General features: G+C 42.6%; 1 protein-coding gene across 1 annotated transcript in view; it reads right to left on the bottom strand.

The window, feature by feature from the left end:
- Window positions 1–1,639: 1,639 nt before the first annotated feature.
- cyp26b1 (cytochrome P450, family 26, subfamily b, polypeptide 1) overlaps window positions 1,640–22,232 on the bottom strand; it is a 35,945-nt gene continuing 15,352 nt past the window's right edge. Inside the window, 7 exon segments of the mRNA XM_078276145.1 lie at window positions 1,640–2,055; window positions 2,784–3,065; window positions 4,715–4,867; window positions 5,242–5,398; window positions 6,271–6,389; window positions 17,930–18,045; window positions 18,048–18,150. Coding sequence (XP_078132271.1) covers window positions 1,663–2,055; window positions 2,784–3,065; window positions 4,715–4,867; window positions 5,242–5,398; window positions 6,271–6,389; window positions 17,930–18,045; window positions 18,048–18,150 — 1,323 coding nt within the window. The 3' untranslated portion in view covers window positions 1,640–1,662.

The following is a 22,232-nucleotide window of genomic DNA, read 5'->3' as shown; positions in this document are numbered from 1 at the left end:
GAGTTTACAAAGCAGACCTGGACCTCATTACTTATTGACTTTGTTACTTTTATCTTGTGTGATGCCAATCGCGAGTTCATGTTACTTGATTCTGCTTGCAACACCAAAATTGCTTTCTTCTGGGGGGATACAAAATGGTTGCATAAGGGTATGTCTCAAGTGAGAGCAAGCGTTTTTTTGGAAACCCCTGATATCTTTTAGTTTATGTGGAAGGAAGGCAAAGTAATTGAAAGCCCTTCAAAAAGTAATCGGTCCAGCTCTGAAACTACAATAGTGAGTAAGTGACATTATTTATGTGCAGTCAGTCAAGGTTAAATATCAAAAAGCAAAGGCTTATTCATTATTCACCACAATGTCTACTCTGCACCTGAGTTCACACATCACCAAGCTTACTGTGATATGCTGTAGGCCTATATACAGTATGGGCAATGCATATGAGCAACCAGTGGGTAGCGGGGACTGAGGGAAAGGTTCGGCAGTTCTTACCCTTCATGTCTATTCTATTGTTGTTTTTTTTGTAATGTTGGTCATTTGAGAACTGAAGCTTGTTCTACTGTACAATGCATGCATGGAAGTGCTATGGAAAAATCAATGAGGATCACAAAATGTAGAGGCAGCTTTGTGAAGAAAACCGCTAGAAAGGAGGTCTTAAGAACGTGAACCCATTTACATCCATTCAAAATGTTGTGTTCCACCCATTAAAATATGCAGTCAGAATACCTTCCCCCCTCATTTCTAAGCCCTTTCCATCACTGCCTGAATTGATATTTGACCATAATTAGTACAAATGTTGGCGGTTCAAATTATTTACTGCATCATGATAGAGTTGGCTCGAAGTAACGGCGCAGAGCCAATCTGACAAGCTCAGCAACACAGTGTACCTGTGCCGCAACCTGCTACGTAATGTGCTATGATCCCTTTGACTGCATCTGTAAGCCAGTAAACAGTTTGAATCTTGATGGACCTTGGATGGAAAACACAATGCCACCACTGATGCTTGTCATTCTCTTAAATCTTTCTCAAATAAGCAGAAATCATGAGTTGAATCTGGATTAAGCCTTGAAGAACTCTGGCTCCAAATTTACCATATTTGACCAGAAGTCTTTATATCCATCTATTTTACCCTGCTAGACAACTGAAATGGTTCAATGCATTTGATTAAGCACAAACAAAATGCTAAAATATCATATTCTTTCATCCTATACCCTGTTTCATCCATCTTGCCTTCCTTCCGCAACCGTCTTTACTTTTCCAAATTCAACCCTTCATTTCACCAAAAGTACCACCATACTTCTCTTTCTCCCATTGTGCACTACCCACATTCTCTTTCAAATTATATTACATAGCTTTTTTTGTACATACATTTTGTTTGTATATTTCTTTAAAAAATACACAGAATAGAGCAAAATTAAGAACTTTTTTGGCAGCTTTTTCCTTTTTTCAGAGGAAAGTCCCAATCATAACAAGAGATGAAGACTTCTGCTTTTCTTTTAGTCTGAAAAGGAACCTCCAACTTGACAGAGCAAAGGCGGAGAAGAAAAAATAACTCTGAAATTCTTTCTGTCCTTTCTTCAATCTTCTCCCTAAAGACTTCTTCCATCAATACCCCCCCCCCCCCCACCCCACCCGCCCCCCCACCCTTACTCATCAACTCTCTGCCCTTCAAACAGTCGCTCCCAGCAGCTCTTCCGACTTGGCCATGATCTCGTTCTGGTTGGAGTCCAAGCCGTAGAACTTCACTTTCAGCCCGTCGACAGGGTGGACCACGGGTACCGTGACCACGCGGGGGAACTGCCGGGTTGCCAGCTCAAAGCGGCTGGTGCTGGCCAGCTCAATAGCCAGGATGCGAAGGAAGAGGGTGGCGAGCTGCTTGCCCAGGCAGGACCGGACACCACCGCCAAAGGGCAGATAGTGGAAGCGTCCCTCTTTGTCTTCTCCCCGCTCCTGACTGAAGCGGTCAGGGTCAAAGGCATCCACATCCTTAAAGACAACGGAGGTGTCGTGGGTGTCCCGAATGCTGTACATCACACTCCAGCCCTTTGGAATTTGAACTCCCTGGAGACAGAAAGACAGAGCGATGCAAAAAAACATTTAGCAAGTTTTTAAGAGTGCAATCATAACTACAAGTATATGTCTTTGGCGTAATCAATTCTGGAAAAGTTGTTGCACTTTGGCACATTAGCTTGTAAGGCCAGAGATTTTGCGAAAAAATCTGATTCCAGTTTTTGTATCTCTGGCTAAGCATCGGGGACTTTTCTGCAATATTAGGCTTCTCTTGTGTCTTTTTTTTAAAGATAGTTTTTGGGGCTTTTCTGCCTTTATTTGACAGGACAGCTAGGTGAGAAAGGGGGGAGAGAGAGAGAGGGGAAGACATGCAGGAAATCATCACAGGTCAGATTTGAACCCTAGACCTCTGCATCGAGGCATAAACCTCTAAGTATATGTGCGCCTGCTCTACCCACTGAACCAACCCGGCCCCACCTTCTCTTGTGTCTATACCAGCTACAGTACAGTATGAAACGGGAACGTGAGAGTCATTTTTGACGGCACTTTGTCTTTGGTAAATGTAAAACCTTTGTAAAAGACTTTTTTGATACTTTTCCAGTAGATTGACAGGACTATCTTCTTACTGTTGACAGAAATTGCAGTTGACACCTGATGCTACATGTGAAGATGAATGTGCCGTTGGGAAGACGTCATCACCAATTGACGTATGATAAAAGAAAAAGATATAGAATCTGGCTATAAATCATTCAGTCGGGAAATATTACTTGGCTACTCACGTCAAGTTCGAAAGTCTGCATGGCGGTTCGGTAAGCCCCTGAGACGGGCGTAAAGAGTCTCAGCACCTCCTTGATGACACAGTCCAGGTACTTAAGGCTCACGATGGTGTCCAGTCTCAGCTCTCCTGGCATAAGGCAGCCATTGTGGAGGAGACCCCTGGCTCTCAGTTCCTCCCTCAGGCGCTCCAGCACGGCAGGATGGCGAAGGAGCTGCATGATTAGTGAGGTACTTGCACTGGCCGTAGTGGCGAAGGCGGCAAAGATCAGCTCGATAGTTGACTCCTAGAGAGGCGAGATAGTGTATGAGTGTACTGGTTCCCAATGCCTACTCATGAGAGTGATTCCCTCCTAAGATTGTTTCATTTTAAGATTTTTAAAAGACAAAAAGTCAAGATATGAGAAAAGCCAGTGTTTTATTCTTGTTTCTTATGTATGATTTATCTTGCAACCACTGATTAAAATGAAGTTCGGCTGTTGTACGGTTTTAAAAAAAGAATTCAACAATCTATATACAGCCTCTAAACATGGTCTCCATACCTGTCGCTATTTCTATTCACCACTCGGCCAGATTTGGGTAAAGCCACTCACTGATATGGAAAGTAAAGTGTAATTTTAGCGTCAGCACAAACTAACACTGAGTGCGTTTAAGTTGATTTGTCTTTACTTTGTGGGCACGCCAACTGGTTTCTGACTCAGCTCCTGAAGGGCTAATTGCTTGTCACTTGAATAAAGGGTCCGGAGAGTGGAAATTTAGATGGTATGTGCTGAGGGGTGAGGGGCGACAATAGCCAAATGCCCACTTATAGCCACAATTACAGAGGTGTTAGCAATACAAAGTACAGAATTAATAAAGAAAAATATTTTCTCACCCAGCATGTTATGGGGTTGTCAGTTGCATTTTCATTAGTTTTCAAAAGGTGAAATCTTTTCTTGTCAATAAATATTAAGCCAAATTGTGAGCAAACTCAACCTAGGACCCCAACCTTACTTTGGCCAGAAATCTACCGCCCCACGCCTGAAGCTTGCCATTTATTTCGTAACAACACAGGGCCAAATAAAAAGCCATTACATAATAAAAGCATGTTGTTTTTAATTCCTGAAAAGTAGCGTGTTTGGAAATATGAAGTTTGTATCCAAAAACAACATTTAGTGCGCTGTGTCTGGCCCATTATTAAGGTAGTGGAATAAATAACGAGGCTGGGCAACACGACTCTCATTTCGAATCTCTCATCTGCCGTCATCCGTGTCAAAACACATCTCAGCCTCACTCTGCATGTGTCTGTGTTATATATGCGTGCGTCAGAAAACTGCAGGTGAGTGCTTCAGCCTGGGCCTCTGTGACAGGGGCTCCCCAGTTCATGTGTATTTATATTCTGTATGTGTATGTGTGAGTGTGTGTGTACAGGAGGCCTCTTTCAGACCCCTAGCAAGGGGGAGTGTTGACTTATTTTTGGACCTGGATTTAACCCAGAAACCACAGAGAGCGAGAAAGAGAGAGTTGACTTTCCACAGAATTCCTTAGAATTACTTTAATGGGTAAATAGAGGGTGTGCCTGTCCATGTGTGTGTTATAGTGTTACTGTCTGCCTATGGGCATCAGCTAAGCATCCCGTCATGGCAGTCATATTTTACATAAAGATGTGTGTGACAAGTCACTTACATTGCTTATGATGTCAAGATGATTTGTTGAAGAAATTATGATAATTCTTGATGTGCGTGTGTTCAATTAGCCAAGACAGGTTCTCTTTGGCAGCACTTTACTAGGTAAACGTTGTGTATGTTTGAACACATCAGAGCTGGCGTGTATCTGTACTGTGTGTGTTAAGACTCCCATTGAGTGGCTTCTTGTGTGTCCAGCGTCTCTCCAGCGTGTGTTTGCACACCTTTTTTCCTCCCCGCTCAGGTGATTCTTTTGTGCGTAGCTGTGTTACCTTCAGTTCCTGCATGGTGAGCTCGGTGCCGTTCTCTTTGGCACTCTCCATCAGGACGTCCAGCGCGTCGCTGTAATCCTTCCCCTGGGAACACGGCTTCTCCCTGATGGCTTTCTCTATGCTTTTCTGCAGGGTGTCTCGTGCACGAATTCCCTGCAAAAGCGCACAAAGCAAAGTCAACACTACATACCAAGGTTTCTTTTAAAAGAAGCATGTTCATTAAAACCAATTTACTCATGCATTTATGTACCCAAGCATCCAAACAATTTCAAATAGGTTACTTTCGTTATAAAAAGTGAGGTCAAAAGGGTGAAAGCACAATTACAGTAAGGTGCTCATTATGCACCAGAGTAAGTAAGTAAAACACAATTCATTAGCAACTACATCTTAGCATAAAGGGAATCGTTTTGTCTTTGGGGCCAAAATCAAATATAGGCAAACTATAGATTTCTCTTTCTTTTTTTTCTTTTTTTTTTAAATTAAGTTTGCAGATACTTGAAAAAGGACTAGAGGATGTCAACACGTACCTTCCTGTAGCCACTAAACGGCAGGTCTATAGGCAGACTGAACAGGTTGTCCACAAAGTCCTGGAAGGTGGAGAACAGATGCCTCATCTCCTCCTCTGATACCCTGAATCCCAGCAGCACCCTCACAGCCATGGTGAACGACAACCTCTGGCTCTCCCTGTGGAAAGACAACCAATCAGGACCTTAGTCACATCCAATGATAGATCCTCATTTGCATTTACACCCCTTCTCGACCACAATTCTAAGCAACCCGAAGCAAACCTTTTTTTGCGAAGGAACTTGATGATGTTTTGCTTTATCGCCATGGATAGAAACAGATAATGATCTCTCCAACGCATGCTGACCAACGACAGCAATGTTTCTGCCCATGATGCATTTTGTACCTGAACCCAAGGCTTTTCTTCTTCAAACACTTTTTTTTTTTTTTTAAAGACAACTGGGATGTCTTTGGTTGCGTCCGAAATCACATACTCTGCACTACATACTCAACGCGTGTACTATCGTTCAACATACTTTTGTGTAAAGAAAACTAAAACAGTAGTGTGTATCTTTTCGGACGCACTAAACTGTAATTTTCCACATCACTTCCTGAGAGCCTCCTTGCCGTCGAAGACGCGTAACCATGGTAATCCCTGCCGACCTCTGCTCTAGCAGCATCGCCAGATAATGCCTTAATTACTGAAAGAGGTGAATAACAAGACCAACAGTTGTTTAAATGTGTAGAAATGTAAATTAGAGTGTTATTGACACATAATAAGGTTTCGGACATACCAAAAAATCTGATAGGATATATATATATATTTATTTCTGTAGTGATCAATGTTTCTACGATGGGCTGATGTTCTCATTGTTTTTACCTGCTTTAAGTTTTGATCTTTCTGTCCAAAATCAAGTCATTATGTAAATGTTTCTGTACTGTAGGTTGTTTTTCTTCTTGTAGCGATGATCCTGCCCCCAATTTCTAAGCGCAATGACAATGACGTGTCTACCTCTTGTGAATGTGTTTCTACACCAGGACGCCCATCCTACCTGTAGACGTTGATGGGCTCAGGGTTGGAGCTCCATACTCGGAGGCTCTCCTGGATGACCTGCTGGATTTTCGGGAGGTAGGACTCCAAGGCCTCGTGGCTGAACACTTTGGCAAACACCTGGAGAGACAGAGTAAGAGGCATATTGTGTCAGTTCAAATGTGACTGCATGTGTCTGTTCATGACACATACTGTACAGACACAGATAAAGATCAACTAGGATTTTCATTAAATGCTCATAAATTGGATGACTTGGCACGCAGGCAGAACGCATAGAGAAATGTGTTTGAACCCGTGCAAGTTCAAGCAGAGGACAGAAGCACAGATTAATTAAAGACTGCAACCCCCTTCACGCTTACATGGTGGTATAAACAGAATCCTGACTGACAAGATGTGTGAACAGATGGCAGTAGGGACAAGTTTTTTCTGCTGCAAATACAAATTTGATCCAATCCTAACCAAATGGGGTGCTTTTTAGCCATGCTAGTGGTTTGGCTCAATGGATAGCAATGTGTGTCATTCGGTCAGTCCATCACATTGGTCCTGACTGAAAGACCTTAACAACTATTAGATGGATTGCCATGATATTGGGTACAGATATCCATGTTTTCTGCAGGATTAATCTTACAGACTTGTTGTTAATCCCTTGATTTCTATCTAATGCCACCGTTACGTTCACATTTGGGGTTTTTAAGTGAAATGTCTTGACAAGTTTTGGATGGATTGCCGTGGAATTTGGTGCAGGAATTAATTTTTCCATCAGGGTGAATTGTAACAACTTTGGTGATTCTATGACTTTTCAAACATGCACATTTCAATGACGAACGGGACTCCAAAATGTGACGGTATTTCGCCCAGTACAACAATGTAAAAACTTTATGAAATGGTCATGATTTTGCATAGGGGGGCAGCTGTGGCTCAGTGGTAGAGCGGTCGCCTGCCAATATGGAAGGTTGGTAGTTTGATCCCTGGCCCTGCAGTCGCATGTCGAAGACAAGACTTTCTGTTGTGTCCTCATTCTTATTCATTTTTTTGTGTGATGACTGTTCCTTATTCATCTCCCTCCCTCTTTACAGAGACTTATACATTGTAGAGGTTTTCCCCTGTAGTCAGCAGAACTAGAATGACAGGCAGAGAGAGAAAGAGAGAGGAGGGGGGAATAGTTAAGTCTTTCCTGGCTGCTCGTAGTATTTCTTAGTGTGAATCAGTCACCAGTCATCAGTGTTGTTTGGACAAATAACATTCCATCTGATTTAACCTCCAAAACTGCCCTTAAAACCCTCTTGGAAATGTTTTGGAAGTGGAGAACATTGGAGAGGAGAGAAAAGTGAGCAGACTTAGAATAGGGCTTTTATATAGTATGAATCAGTCACTAACACTTAGCTGTATTAGGATAAATAACATTCTTGTGCATTTAACCTTTTGAGCTCAACCTTAAACAGTCAGAGTTCTGTAGAAGGGAACGAGAGAGAATAGTTAATATTACTGCTGCTTGGTGTGAAATGTCAACTTTTCAATGATGACCACAAACAGTTGAGCTCTTTCAGCAATGAGTTTTCAAAAGACGTCAGTGTTCAAGCCACAGAGGGCTGCCTAATTCTTCAAATGAAGTTTCACAAAAGTTACAATCGTGGGTTTTATTTGATCCGTAATCGCAGGAAGGCATTGCAGAACATTGCAGAACACTTGAAGAGCCCTGCAATCATTTTCAGTTTGCTAGTTAAGATGTGGGTTGAGCATTTGTAGATCGGTTTTGCCGTAATAGTAAAAGTTCATTTTGAAGTAGTTTTTGTGTTTTTTTATGAGCTCTTTCTTCATTTTCTAACCTGCACAAACTCATAATTGCATTTTGTCTGTGGTTTTTCTCAATCTATTTTATCTTTGTGGGCTCTTTTTATGGCCTCCCATCTACTTTTTATAACCACGCAGATAAACTAAACTGCACTAAACACACTGAGACTTTACTTTTAGGAACTATGACGGGATGTTGCAAAATGATGTGCTGAATCTCTTTTAAGTGGCAGTTCAGAAATAACCTTTGAAAAACCAGTACAACATAGTGTGTTTGTACTCAAATTGAACTTGTCCTGGATTTATAGCTTTTTGAGCATGTTATGCAGAAAGGAAAATTACTTTATTGTGTTTTTCTAATATGTTTCCAATAAGTTAAACTCAAAGTGTTCCTGCTTCTTTTCATTGAGACATAATGGAGGCTGAGAGTGAAGAAAGGAGCTTCTAGTGGGATCTGAGACCAGGCCAGTGAGGGTATATGTAGTTTCTGAGGTCGGTGTTTCAGCCACCAAACCATCAGTTGGGCAGTCAAACTCTTTCTTTTGCCTTCTACCTCATTTTCCTCTCATTTTCTTTCTCCTCCGTTGCCCTCTTCCCTTTCTTTCCCATCATTCCTTCAAACCCTGCTTCCCTCCCTCCGTCACCCTCAGAATAAATGAACAATAGTCCACTGAGCTGGTGATGTGTGCGTTAAAGTGTACAAGCACAAGTACAAGGTATCTTTATTATCCCCGAAGGGCAATTTGGTTTACAGCCAGCAGTAGGCTACAGAGACAGCAAGCACACCAAAAAACACAACAAAATAAATGAAGAGTTACATTTTAAGAAATGAATTCACAATGCTGATGGCAGGAGGAATAAATGACCTTTTGAACCTATTTGTTCTGCATCGCAGAAGATTGTTGACTGATGGTAGCAACAAAAATTCGCACTCCAGTGGATGGCTCGGATAAGTCAAAAAAATTGGTTAGTAATGATCGGTGTTTGGTGGTTAGGTAACAACGTTATTTTTTCAGTAACGGGGTAATCTAACTAATTACTTTTCCCGTCGTTACAACGCCGTTAACGTTACTGGACGTTAAATGCGGTGCGTTACTATGCATTGATTGAATAAACTGTGTAATCCAAACGCACCCCTGGCTCACAGCTAGTGAGGAGGTGGGTTAATAACGAGGTAAGCGATTATGATTGGCTAAGGAAGAGTCATGTTTCATGGTAGCCAATCAGAGCCAGTGTTTTTACACACATGCCAGCACACGCGCCACACACACACACACACACACAACAGCTAAACAGAGATTCGATGAAGCAGCAGAGAAGGCGAGTCGGGAGCAATCCAATGAAAAGTTGGCATTTTCAAGGTGGAGATATAAGCGCTACTTCAAATTCATTGTGGTCAAAGGCAAGAACGTGCATGTAATGTGTACATTATGTCCAGGAGCGAAGACTTTGTCGACATCCATTGTAAGCAACTCTAATTTAATGAAGCATCTCACAACGACACACGCATCTACAAAGCTAGTGGCCAAAAACACCGATACCTCCACCACAGATGATAGCTCGCCATCCACTAGCAAAGAAGGACTCGGAGCAAAGTCCTCCAAGCAGCAAAAGCTAGATCTTTCTGCCTCACAACAAAAAAACTGCTCAAAAAAATCCAAATTCTTTGACATATAGCAACTTTTTTTTTAACAGTAACGAGTTACTTTTATTATAGAGTAATTCAGTTACTAACTCAGTTACTTTTTGGAACAAATAGTGAGTAACTATAACTAATTACTTTTTCAAAGTAACGTTCCCAACACTGGTAATGATAGGACAGGTTAAGAACCGCTGTCCTAAAACTGGTTAACGGACACAGACTGCACACTCTCACACACTGCTGCTGCTTGTCACCATGTCAGCGCCATCACCCATCCCCTCCCTCCTTGGTTACTGTTGGTATGCAGTGTGTGAATTACGTTGTATGCACTCTATGGGTATATATGAAATATGCTGTTTGTGTTGGGGAGTGGTTAGTGCAGATCACAGGGTGCTCTAAGACGTTAGCGGCGCTACATTTCCTCTGCTGCCGCACCCTGGGGCCGCTAACATGACCTGCTCTCCAATCCCTGACCACAAGGCATTACATACACTAACAGTCTGAGGAAAAAAGGCTGTCATAGCCGTTCTTTTGTTTGCTTCGTGGTTGATTTAGATCGTGTGGTAGATAGAACTTGGAGGAATGATGCATCTGTAAACTGTCTTCCACTATTTTCAAAATGACACCGATTGGCCCATGAGGGCTGCTATGGTTACACGTAATACAAGGGTGCATATTTTGTGTAGATTGGCCCAAAATACGTCTACTTGTGTCTTGTTTGTTTGTCACTAAGGCCCGGTTCAGACCTGGCATTAACATGCATCTTGATTCACCACTTGATCAGATCTCAGTTCCCCACATCTATATGCAAATAAACACACATGCATCATTGCCATTTGCAAAGACCAAATGCGTTGTCATTTTTAACCAGCGTGAGGCAGCAAGTCGAAAATTGAAAGAAGAAATCTGTATGGACTGGGTCTTTTCCTTGGTGTGTTCCACGTAAACCAAATCGCTCAAGATGTTTGACGCATGCGTTAATACCTGAATGTCTATGGGCATTTAGACATTTTCAGACATCATGGACAAAGCCAGCTTATGTGATTTGAGAATGCTACGCTTACCCAGAAGACATCAGTTAAGTAGGTGCTTCAATGTTGTCCAGGACACATTTGCTTACATACTGCTGACACAATGTTGCCATATACAGTACATAATGCCAGACCACCTGTAGCCTACTGAGCTGTCCACTTGTGATCAGATAACACAAGATGCATGTTAATGCCAGGTCTGAACAGGGCCTTATTAGTTACTTAGTTAAACATTTAGTTTGTTACATCATGTAATCTGTTGTTTTTTGAGTAATTTGACGGATTACTTAGTTTCATTTATTAAGTTAATTAGTCAATTACTTCCCTGGTTATGTGGTCGGTTTTTCACTCATTTACTTAGGCTGTTTCAACGTCTGTTAAAGATTTAGTTGGTCATTTTTAATGGGTTCCTTCATCAATAAAGTGGATGGAATTTGGTGGGCTAATCAGTCATTTGATGATTGAATTAGTTCACGTCAACAGTTTGAAAACAGACGGTTCCATGACTCAACTATTCATCTGTGACTGAGCCAGCTGTTAGATAGTTTGTTGATCACTCGCCAAAAGGACTAGAAAACTAGACAAACGTGTTTCAGAATCAACAGGGAAATATTCGTTATAGGAGGTTATGCAGCGTTGTGAATTTAGCCATTTAACCCGTCTGCACTGGATTATGAATAATTGGTCAATTTGGATGAGTACTTTGCCTATGCCTACACACACACACACACACACACATACACATACACACACACGCACATAAATAGTCAGAGCAGTAGGGTTGAGCTACTGTAGGACCAATGAGTCAGTCAGCCGTGTGTGTGTGTGTGTGTGTGTGTGTGTGTGTGTGTGTGTGTGTGTGTGTGTGTGTGTGTGTGTGTGTGTGTGTGTGTGTGTGTGTGTGTGTGTGTGTGTGTGTGTGTGTGCATGCGGACGGGAGGCCAAGACTCTGAAAGGTAACTACAGGTCAGACAAACACACACACACACACACACATACACACACACACACACACACACACACACACACTCAGGCACACATGTGTATGGTATCTCCCTGCGCGGCCTGGCTGCTGCCAGTCAAACACCGTTTTTTATGCAGTGTCACTCTGGGACGGTCCAAGTTCCACACAGGACGGGGAGGGGTGGGGGAGAATTGTCCAGTCATTTTGCTGCACCACAAAAACGTGACTGTCTTCTGTAGCCTGCAGCGCAAAGACACAGGCTTAAACACACACACACACACACACACACACACACACACACACACACACACACACACACAGACACGGTCGTCCTAATAACGTCCATATGTCTTAAATTATGTGAAAGTGCTGCGAGCTGCTGGTTCCACAGACATGTAAAGACTCCTTTATTCTTCTCTCTGCCCTCCTTTCCCTCCTTCTCTCTCGCTCCTTCTCTCTCTCTCTCTCTCTCTCTCTCTCTCTCTCTCTCTCTCTGTTCCCACCTCTTCCCGTCTCTCTCTGCCCCTTCATCCATCCTTAACACTTTTTATTCCTTTCTCTTAGTCAAACAAGCTGTCCATACGTCTTTCCTTGTTTCTGTCATCACTTTGAATCAGAAAGGGATTGGCTTTGTTGGCGAGCTTAGGATGTAAAGAGCAGTCAGGTGAAGCTAATGTTACAAAGAAATATGACATGGGTGGCTAAATCACATTATGTTACAGCTTATGATTTGTATTGTATGTTAACAGAATCAAACCAGCAACAAAAAATAACTAACTTATTTTCTTTAACATCCACGGCTATTTCTTTAATGCATGGAACCAAATACCTGTGCAATTACTAGTTACTCTGCAGAATGAGGATTGCATGCAAAACCTAGAGAAGAGCTCATTAAATATGATGCATTGCTATAGTTTCATCTATCCTACGGCACACGTTTTTCATTTTCACGTAAAAACGTTTAATGCCGGACATTGCCATTTTAGCAGTGTGCCTGTGGTGGAGAGTAACTAACTCAAGTACTGTACTTTTTAAGTGCTTTTTAATGTATATTGCTGATTATACTTTTATGTGCTCTTACTTACGTTACATTTTGAATGCCGGACTTTAACGTTGAAGTGTTTTCCCTGGGTTTGTGAAAGACTTAGGTGCACGTATTTGGCAGGGGGTTTAGAGGTCTTCCTTCAAGAAAATGTGACATTTTTCAATAAAATATGCAATTTCAAACATGGTTTTGGACTAAATGTCTGTGTCTAAAACGTTGGAAGAGCTAGAGCAGATAGCAAATGAATTAAACACTCAAAAAGCTTAAAGACAAAACTTCCTGAAGAAGGCCACTGGGGACCAACTACAATCATTAAATCTGAGAAAAGTCATTTAGTTAGTTTTGATGCTTGCAAGGATTTTGCATTCATTCAGCTTGGGTGCTGCGCCTAAGCCTTATAGTAGGGAAACCCCTGCTTTGTAAGTGAGTTGTGAGTATTTTTAACAGTACAGTATTTCTTCCACCACTGCAGTATTCTAACGTTGGATTAATGCAATACTCTGACTTTGAACTACTGGAATGGTAATACAAAAATCACCTGCAGCCTTTATGTTTTCTTAATCTTTCATTTTAAAATGTGACCTTAGAAACTGATCAAACTAAAGCAAAGAGGGGAGAGACAAGATGGGCTTCAGCTCAGTCAGAATTGGCGGTGCCCTCTACTGGTAATGAGCAGAAGCACAGGAAACAGACTCACCATCACACAGACACAGACACACACACACGCACACACACACATGCGCACACATTCACACACACACACACACACACACACACACACACACACACACACACACAGACTGCATGCAGAGCAGCATACTGATTCCACTGTATCTCTTGCTCAGCTTGAACTTGTTTTAAAACATTAATGGCACCTTTTTTCCCCCCTGATTATCACTGCGAGAAAAGTGAAGAACTAGAGAGGCAAGGAAAACTGGCCCGGCTTGTAAAACATACAGAAAGAAAGCAGGTTGGAGATGTCCATCTCTGTCCGCTTAACCGGGGTCGGGTCGTTGGAGATGTCAGCTTAAAATCCCCCCCTTAAATTGAGGCAGATCAAATTGTTTCACGTGTCTCTTTTCATTCCTGTCAAATCTCGCCCTCTGTTTTCCCCTGCCTGTTTCTCCTTTTCCTAAATTTAGAGATGAAGGGATGGTTCCAACAACAAAAAAAAGAAAAACAAGAGAGAAGGAAAAAGTGGAGACGAGGGAAGGAAAGATAGAGAATGAGGGAGTTTGAGCAAGTGGCGGAACAGAAAAGAGCGAGTGAGAGGTGAAAATAAAGAACTAGCTGCCACTGTCAACACAGTGTGTATTTGCAGTTATTTCAGTATAGAGGGACATTTTTCCACTGCGGGTCACGTAGGGCTTAGTGAGGCTACTTCAGCATGTTTACTACAGCACACTTCACACCTTTTTTTTTTTCTTCAGTTATATAGAACGGGTCTTTCATCATATATTTTGCTTATTGTGTGAGGGGAAGACAGATCAAATTTACTTTATGTCATTTGCAAACCCAAAACAAACATGGGAGCTGTCACATCACAGCAAAATGGTCCTGGATTCGATCCCACACAAGGTCCACTCAAGCGTAGACGTTTATTAAATCCGATCTGATTCAAATCCCACGTTGAATCTATTTACAGAATGTTAGGCTAATTTTAGGAAATGTTTTGACTGCACACCCGTCATTAAGACTTTATGGTGTGCAAGAATATTGTTGGAATGCAAACATTTAGAATGACTAAATGCAATTTCAGTTGGACTTTGAGGGATCTGGAATTCCTTTGAGTCCATAGGCTCCATATAGTCCAAAAACATTAGGAATTTTAGGAGCATTTGTCCAAGGGTGTGTGTGACGTTTGCTCTGCCTCTCTGGCTATTGTCATTTTCCTGATATAAAGTCTTTAGAAATAAAAGTCTTGATGGCTGACTGGGAGAAGACTTCTTATCCTTTGTCACAAAACAGTTGCGCAACACTGGTTTCAAATTGTAAAGCCTTGATATTGCGACCAAAGTGATAAAACTCTGTCTGCCCACAGTAGAAATACATATATTAGATGTTTATTTTCAGACAAGGATGATGTGTGAGCCCTGGCTGGCCCCGTTTGGCCCTGAGTGGCCTGTAGTGGAAACCAGGCCGCTGTGGCTCTTTGAGCGAGTTAGTTTCCTAGCTTAACACGGGGTGATATGGAAACTGGCTTGCTCTGTTGATCCACCAAAGGCAAATGTGCTGTGTGAAGATTGTTTTTCCGTATGAAAACCACAAGCAGGGCAGACACACACACACACACACACACACAGGAGCAGTTCTGGTCCAGTGGGTCAGACAGTAAGCCATTCGCTCATTCTTTCTCTCCAGTTGATGTTGTTTCGCTTCTGCTGTTGACTTAGTTTTATTACCCAGAAAACAGGAGGGAGCGCTGCCAAACCACACAGGCACACACACACACACACACACACACACACACACACACACACACACACACACACACACACATACATTACATAAGTTTTGAAAACTGCCTGGCTGACCTCTCTGGCCTTCTTGCCATTATCTCTCTCTCTCTGTCTCTTTCTGTTGACCGTTACTAAAATGATGCAACAGTCAGAACCACACGTCCTGTTGAGGTGCCATTGAGCATGACAGGTGACTGTAAGCCTCACACTGACGGTGATACATACATACATATAGAGCTAAGAACATTTCTGTTAGTGGAGGTTTGTTTTGCACTTTTTTGCCCAGGTCGTACCTGCTATTTTTAAGGTTTTCTGTGGTTTGCCTTTTCTTCTTCTTCTGTTTCTTCCAAACAAACTGAGAAAAGATGAAAAGACCTCATTTCCTGTGTTTGAATGTGGGCATTTTAACTGGATGGAGGTTGAAATACATCTCACGTTGGAGCCAATACGGTTTAACTCACTTGAACTCTGTAGGGGAAACCTCTTTTCTTTTGCTTCCTTATGAGGGTCAGAGGTCATGGGCAGAAAGGCATCAGGTATGAGATTGCTTGTCTTGCTCAAAGGCACTTCAACAGTGTGGTTACTTAGCAACACAGGGCTCAAACCTTTCGACTAGAAGCATAAACATTACGGACCCTTGTATCCATCTCTGTTTGGGTTCAGATCAGGGGGAATGTTCAGGTGTGTGTGCACATATGCTTTCGTGTCCTGTTATACGTGTGTGTGTGTGTGTGTGTGTGTGTGTGTGTGTGTGTGTGTGTGTGTGTGTGTGTGTGTGTGTGTGTCGAGCCCCCACAGAAAGCCCCTCTTTGTGCTGTGTTGGAGGCAGCCTTCCTAATCAGGGGTCATTACATGAGGTTAGTGCGTGGGTCTCCAGGGAGAGGAGAGGGGATCAGAGCCCAGATTAGACCCAGCCGACCCCTCACTGTCCCCGGGCACCGCGGTAACGAAACCTGAACCCGCCTCCAAACCCCTACAACAACAACAAAAAAAAATCTCTCTCCTTCCTCCCCGCCCAGATCCCCAGGATCCAGAGAGAGAAAACTATAGGCTGATTTACAGGAAAACACAGCAGACTCTGCTTCTTCTTCTTCCGTTATTTTCCTTTGTGTGTGTGCGTTTATCTCACGGAGAGAGAGAGAGAGAGAGAGAGAGAGAGAGTGTGAGAGGGAAGGTATGTGCCCCAGGGATAACGGGATAATAGGAGGGAGAGGTAAGTGGCTGATTACCTGAAATGGTCCTGGCACGGAAAAGAGAGAAAGAGAAAGGGAGGAGACAAAGAGAGACAGAAAGTGAAAAAGAAAGTCTAAAGAAAAGAGAAAGAGATATACAAGAGTCAAATTAAGCAGACAAGATGAGAAACAAAAGGAAAGAAACAGTTAATGGAGGGTGGATGGGTGAAGCTCTCTCTCTCTCTTTCTCTGTCTCTCTCTCTCTCTCTCTCTCTCTCTCTCTCTCTCTCTCTCTCTCTCCATTTAGATGAGTTGAGGAGAGGACGGAGTGATGGAGGGGTCGTTCTCACGCTTCAGTAGCCAGAATGCTGCTGATAAGACTGAGAGGACGAGGGATAGCTTTACACTGATACTCTCTCTTTCGTTTGTGTGTGTGTGTGTGTGTGTGTGTGTGTGTGCGCGCGTGCGTGCGTGTATGGAAGAGTGTTTCCTACCTTCCTTATTGTGTAGCAGATGACTGCAGTGCCAGTGCTTTTGACTGTAAATGCTGTCTAACCTGTCTAAACTCTACATCATATTAGGTTCCAACATGGTTACAGATAGAGCTGCAATGCCAGTACATGCAATATCTGGTATCTGCTATGCAATATAGAAGCTCTTTACCACAAGTCTAAACCTGCAGATCCTATAGTAAATGTTCTTAACAGTTTCATAATTTATTAGATATGACCTATATAACTCTGCTGCATATGCTGGAGTGCTGCACATGCTGCAGGTACAGTATAAGTAATGCTGCTGGATTTACCAACATGTTGAAAGTTGAAAATGTACGATTTTTCTCTACTGAATCTGAGAATTGTATTGTTGCCTTTTAAAGTGGAACAAGACAGATATTTTTTAAAATATTTGTTCATCCCTTAACCTTTTTTGCTCTTTGGGGCTTTACCGGCTTGGTCCATTGTTCGGATGTTCCAGGCATCAATTGTTGTGATATGTTTGTTTGTAAGGAGGGGGGTCAGCTGCACAATTTTTTTTTCGGCTTTCATTATGCAGCGTCATGCTTGTCTGGGGGTGGAAGACACCTTCCACTTCCAAACCTTGCTGTAGGGTTTTCATGAACGTTTCGTTTTTTGTTCCACTAAGCGGATGAGTGGTCCACCTGGCTTTACCAGAGCCCCGTTAGCCAGCATGTTTCCGGGTAGATCCAAATGGGCCTTCATGGTTAGCGCAGTCAGGGTAACCCTGACTGACATGCGCCGGCCCGTGCATTGCCTTTGGCTTCTTTCAACTGCTTAGTCGTTGGACACGTGGGAAAGTCACTGGGATCCAAATTACCCTAACCTAACCCTAATCCTAACCCTTAACCCTTAACCCCAACCTAATCCTAACCCGTAGCAGGCCCGGGTGCCAGAACCCCCCACCATACTTCGCCCTACTTGGCAATCCCATACTTTACCTGTTTCCGCCTCTCACGACTTGGACAAGCGGTTGAATTTGGATTACCGATCTCCAACATGTGCGTGCATGTGTATTCATGTATTTGGGTGTTTCCTGACCTTTCTCCTCTTGCGGTGGATGTCTCCGATGCTGTTGGCCAGTGAGTTGGGTCCCAGCAGCGTGGCGGTGCTCTGAGGCCAGTTCATCACACTGAGCAGCCGCCCATCTGTTACTCCTTTAAGACGTTCTCTGCTACCACCCGGATCAGAGGGCGGCCCAGCAGGTGGGTCTTGAACACGTTGCCGTACTTCTGCCTCCGCGATGCGTGGAAGCCCGAACCCTAGACAGAGAGGAGACGTGAAGATCAATTATAGGGTTCTACGAATTTTAACGAAAACACAAAAGACATGGACATACCCATGTGTTTCATATCACAATGTTCAGAACAAACCCAGCTTTCTGTAAAGTGAGGCTCTAAAGTGTTTGGCTCTAAAGCTAAAAAAAGTTGATGTTCGCTTTTTGAAATTCTTCAAATCTCTTGTGAAAACATACCTACACTCATGTGGACGAATTGTTTTGGTGCTCGAAATGAGTTTACCAAAGTCTTAGGTTCGCAAGACCGCCAATTATACAGAGTGTCTCAAGTACCTTTCCTGTCTTCTAATTCACCGTGTGAGTGACGGATATTCTTGCAATAAGAAGGACGCAGAAGCGAAGACCTTAACCACATTTGTGCGCTGTTTCATTGAAATATTAATAGAGACATTGAAAAAACATCTGTCGTCCGGGTTTGACCATTTCCATTAGACAAATAATAACTGTAAGAGTGTGGAATGATTATTAGCTCATCAAACACTCAAATATGGACTAATATAAGCATCATCACCTAATGCCTCGTCATTTTTTACAACACCCAATGTTTAATGTGATTTGAATTATTTCGATATGCTGTTTACTGCAATTCATGCTGCATATTCATATAGGGTTAAAACTTTGAAGTCTGGGTCGGTTGTAAAGGATGCTTGGGCAGAGCGAGACTTTCAAGGAAATTATGTGAATTTTGCTGAAAGGTGGATTTTCCGTACCAGTAGAGACGTAGAGCAGAAGGTGTGAGAGGAAATCCCCAAACACTCCACCCTGTTTAGCTGACATTAGAGAAGAGCTTTTCTTATCCCTTCGGTTGATGGAGATCCCCCACATCTCCTACTTCAGGTTTTCTTTTAGTTTTTTCATTCTCCCTTGATCTCCACTTTGTTATGCTCAGTTGTGACTTTGCGCATAAGAATGGACATGTCAGAATTTTTTTTTGAAAAACACTTTGTCAAGAAGCTGAAGATATAGAATATCAAATCAACAGCTTTCTTACTCTTTCTTTACTTTTTAAGGATGCTTTGCAAAAGTGCAACAATCACGTCATCGCCATTCTCCTCGTCCTCTAGTTGCCAAATAACGCTGATGGTATTTTACAAACCAGACAGAAAACTGACCGAAACCTTAAAAGTTTAACTTTAAAGTTCTTACGAGTGATGTTTTACGCTTGCTATTAATTTAAAACCGCCTTTAGGATCTAACCTTCACTCCAGCTTTGATCTTTACCTCTAAAAGCTCTGAGAAAGTAGTTTTTCTCTCTGTGGTTTGGGGCCCAAACAGAGCATTTCTGGTGAGTCCCCACATGCAAAAAGTTACTGATGTTTCTATCATCCCGGCTCCCAGAGCAAAAGTAAACTTATAGACTGAAGGCAGCGGACTGCAGATGTTTAAGAAGCCAGGTTAATTAGATGAAAACTGATTCAAGATGCCTTTAGGATGTGATCTGAGTTCAGCTTTAACATAAACCAATGGATAGTTTAGGGTCAAGGGTTCTCACTAAATGAAATATGTCGTCCAGAAGGACCAGGAGAATGGAATGTAAAAAGATCTTAATGTGGTTCCACAAGGATTGGACCAATGTTTTCATCCTTTTTAGCTAATACCTCTTGAAATGTTGCCTCCACTTTTGATGTGCATCTAATACTAACATAAACACTGTTTCCAGTTCAGTTGGAATAACCAGAAGAAGTAGAACCGAATGGGTGACTTGCATGAGCAGTGATAGCTGTCATTCCTAGACAGAAACTCAACCTGAATCTACAGAAAATCTAAGCAAGAGGACGTCACAATTGACAGCTGATCTTGAGGAATCGGAGCACATAAACACCACAGCAATGAGCGTTTAGCAGAAGATGCTAAAAAAAAAAAAAAAAAGGCTTGTAATGCTTTAAAAGTTCAAACTTTCTTGCTGCAGAGGATACAGAAAAAAAGCCCCTTTTTTACACTGGGACCCACCAGAAGAAGCCGCACAGCCCATTCCGGGCCCCTGCCCCGCAGTTTGAGTAGCCCAGCTGTCAGTAAACCCCCAGAGGACCAGAGCTGGAGTCAGTTAGCGAGCTGACCTGGGTTCAGCTTTGACGCTGACCTCTTAACGGTCCGGGTCACAGCAGAGCGAGAGGGAGCCGACCCCAGAACTGTAAATGGGTTGTTTCAATGAAAAGAATATATATCAGCCAGAGGGGAGCTTACTGTGTTACACACACACACACACACACACACACACACACACACACCAGCATTCGTAGACAAACGCATCATTCACACACAGATACAGTAAAAACACACATGCATGTTCAAATACACACGTACTGAATTCATAAAATGCACGAAGAAACGTGCAAAGCAAACTAACACGCAGAGGCCTAACTGCAAATTGCCGTGACAACACTAACTGGTTTGACCCCAGCTTACTCATGGGGAAAGAGATATGTACGACTGTGAGGCGCACACACACACACACACACGGGTAACATATGTAAACATACACGTTAAAGAAGCAGTACTATGAGTTGCTGTAAAACTGTTTGGTCCCACGTGTCTCTTGTTTCTGCATTTTCGTCGAAAGTTTTAAGCAGATGTAGATAAGACAACCACTCATTCTTTTTTTCGCCTTTTATTCTGAAGGGCAATGACATGATGGGCTACTGTAACCCTCACACTACTAGAAACCATCAGTATGTTTGTGTGTCTTTGAGAGAGAGAGCTCATGAGTCCTGGATGTGTGTGTTCAGCTATGTGCAGTTTTTGCGTGTGAATGCAGAGTTCTTTCAGGGACTAATTTTAGCAGGTAGTTTGTTTCCTGTTTGAGACACACCTCTCACAGCAGTAGTGTGTGTGCAAACATAGCTTCATCTTTTTCATCGTTCCACTGAATGAAGCTGCAAATTTATCCTCACGGTGATTCTGGTTTACGGTGTAATTTGTGGCTCAGAGTCCTGCAGTGAAGCCTTCATACATTTAAGACAATTGAAACAAAAACTGCTTCAGTCGCCAAGGACTGTTAAAAAAATGAAGGAAACGCAAACATTAACTACCTGCTCAGCTGCTGTAAGTCACTCTGAATGAAAGTATCGACTAAATATGAGCAGAATGTGTAGATGTAATGCTGGAACATTCAGCATGTGTTCATCTGTTATCCGTTCTCTTCTTTATCACTTTTATCTTTTTCCCTGTGACCTCCAAGGTAATTGATAGCTGCTACTGGCTGCCACCGACGCCAGAGATGATCGCTATAAAGAGAGAGAGAGGTCGGCAGATATCATCACACAACCAGTACTTTGACCCAGTAGGCCGTGTCCTGTGTGAAACCAAAAGTCAACATTGACTTATTTGAAGTTACGTAACGTACTGACTAATGTCACGGAACAAACGTATCTATGTTAACCCAAACCACAATGTTTTTTACGAAACCTAACCAAGTAGTTTTGTTGACTAAGCCTAACCATACCCTGTACGTTGGTATATGACTCCCAACGGATCCTGACTAAGTGTATGTAAGTGATGAGTTGGGAGTGAGACTGTGTTGGCTATATTCTGTATATTTCTACAATATCTGTGTTCAGCCCAATATCGCCATGAATTCCGTCCATATCAGACTCCTATTCTATTAGATTCCAGTCACAGTTTACGTATAATGCCAACATGAAGTCCCACCGCAGGAAGTAATGTGTCCCTTAAAGTGTGTAGTTTCTGTCACCCCCATGAGGAATTCTAAGTAATGACAACAACACTGTCTGCCGGGCCACATGATACAAGCCTTCCGTGATCGTGCACAGCCCCCTCCCCCCTCCACGCAGTTGCTAGTAGCCAAGGAGGACACGGAGGATTAAAATAAACATGATGGACTCTTCAGCAGAGGTCATTATCTTCACTCGAGTTTCCGCGTGCAAAAGTCACCGGACGCCACAATCTTCTGAACATAGTCCTACTGAGAAATACAGAGAGTTGTGTGGAGCTGATAGTCTTAATTAGCTTTGTAGCAACTCATTCGGCAATGGCTTGAATGTAACGGACGTTAATTAATATCAACAAGTTACGCACTAAAGTTTTAAA

Source organism: Sander vitreus, chromosome 19 (genome assembly GCF_031162955.1).
Source record: "Sander vitreus isolate 19-12246 chromosome 19, sanVit1, whole genome shotgun sequence".
NCBI classification, from domain to species: domain Eukaryota; kingdom Metazoa; phylum Chordata; class Actinopteri; order Perciformes; family Percidae; genus Sander; species Sander vitreus.
This window is presented reverse-complemented; position numbering and strand designations above follow the sequence as displayed.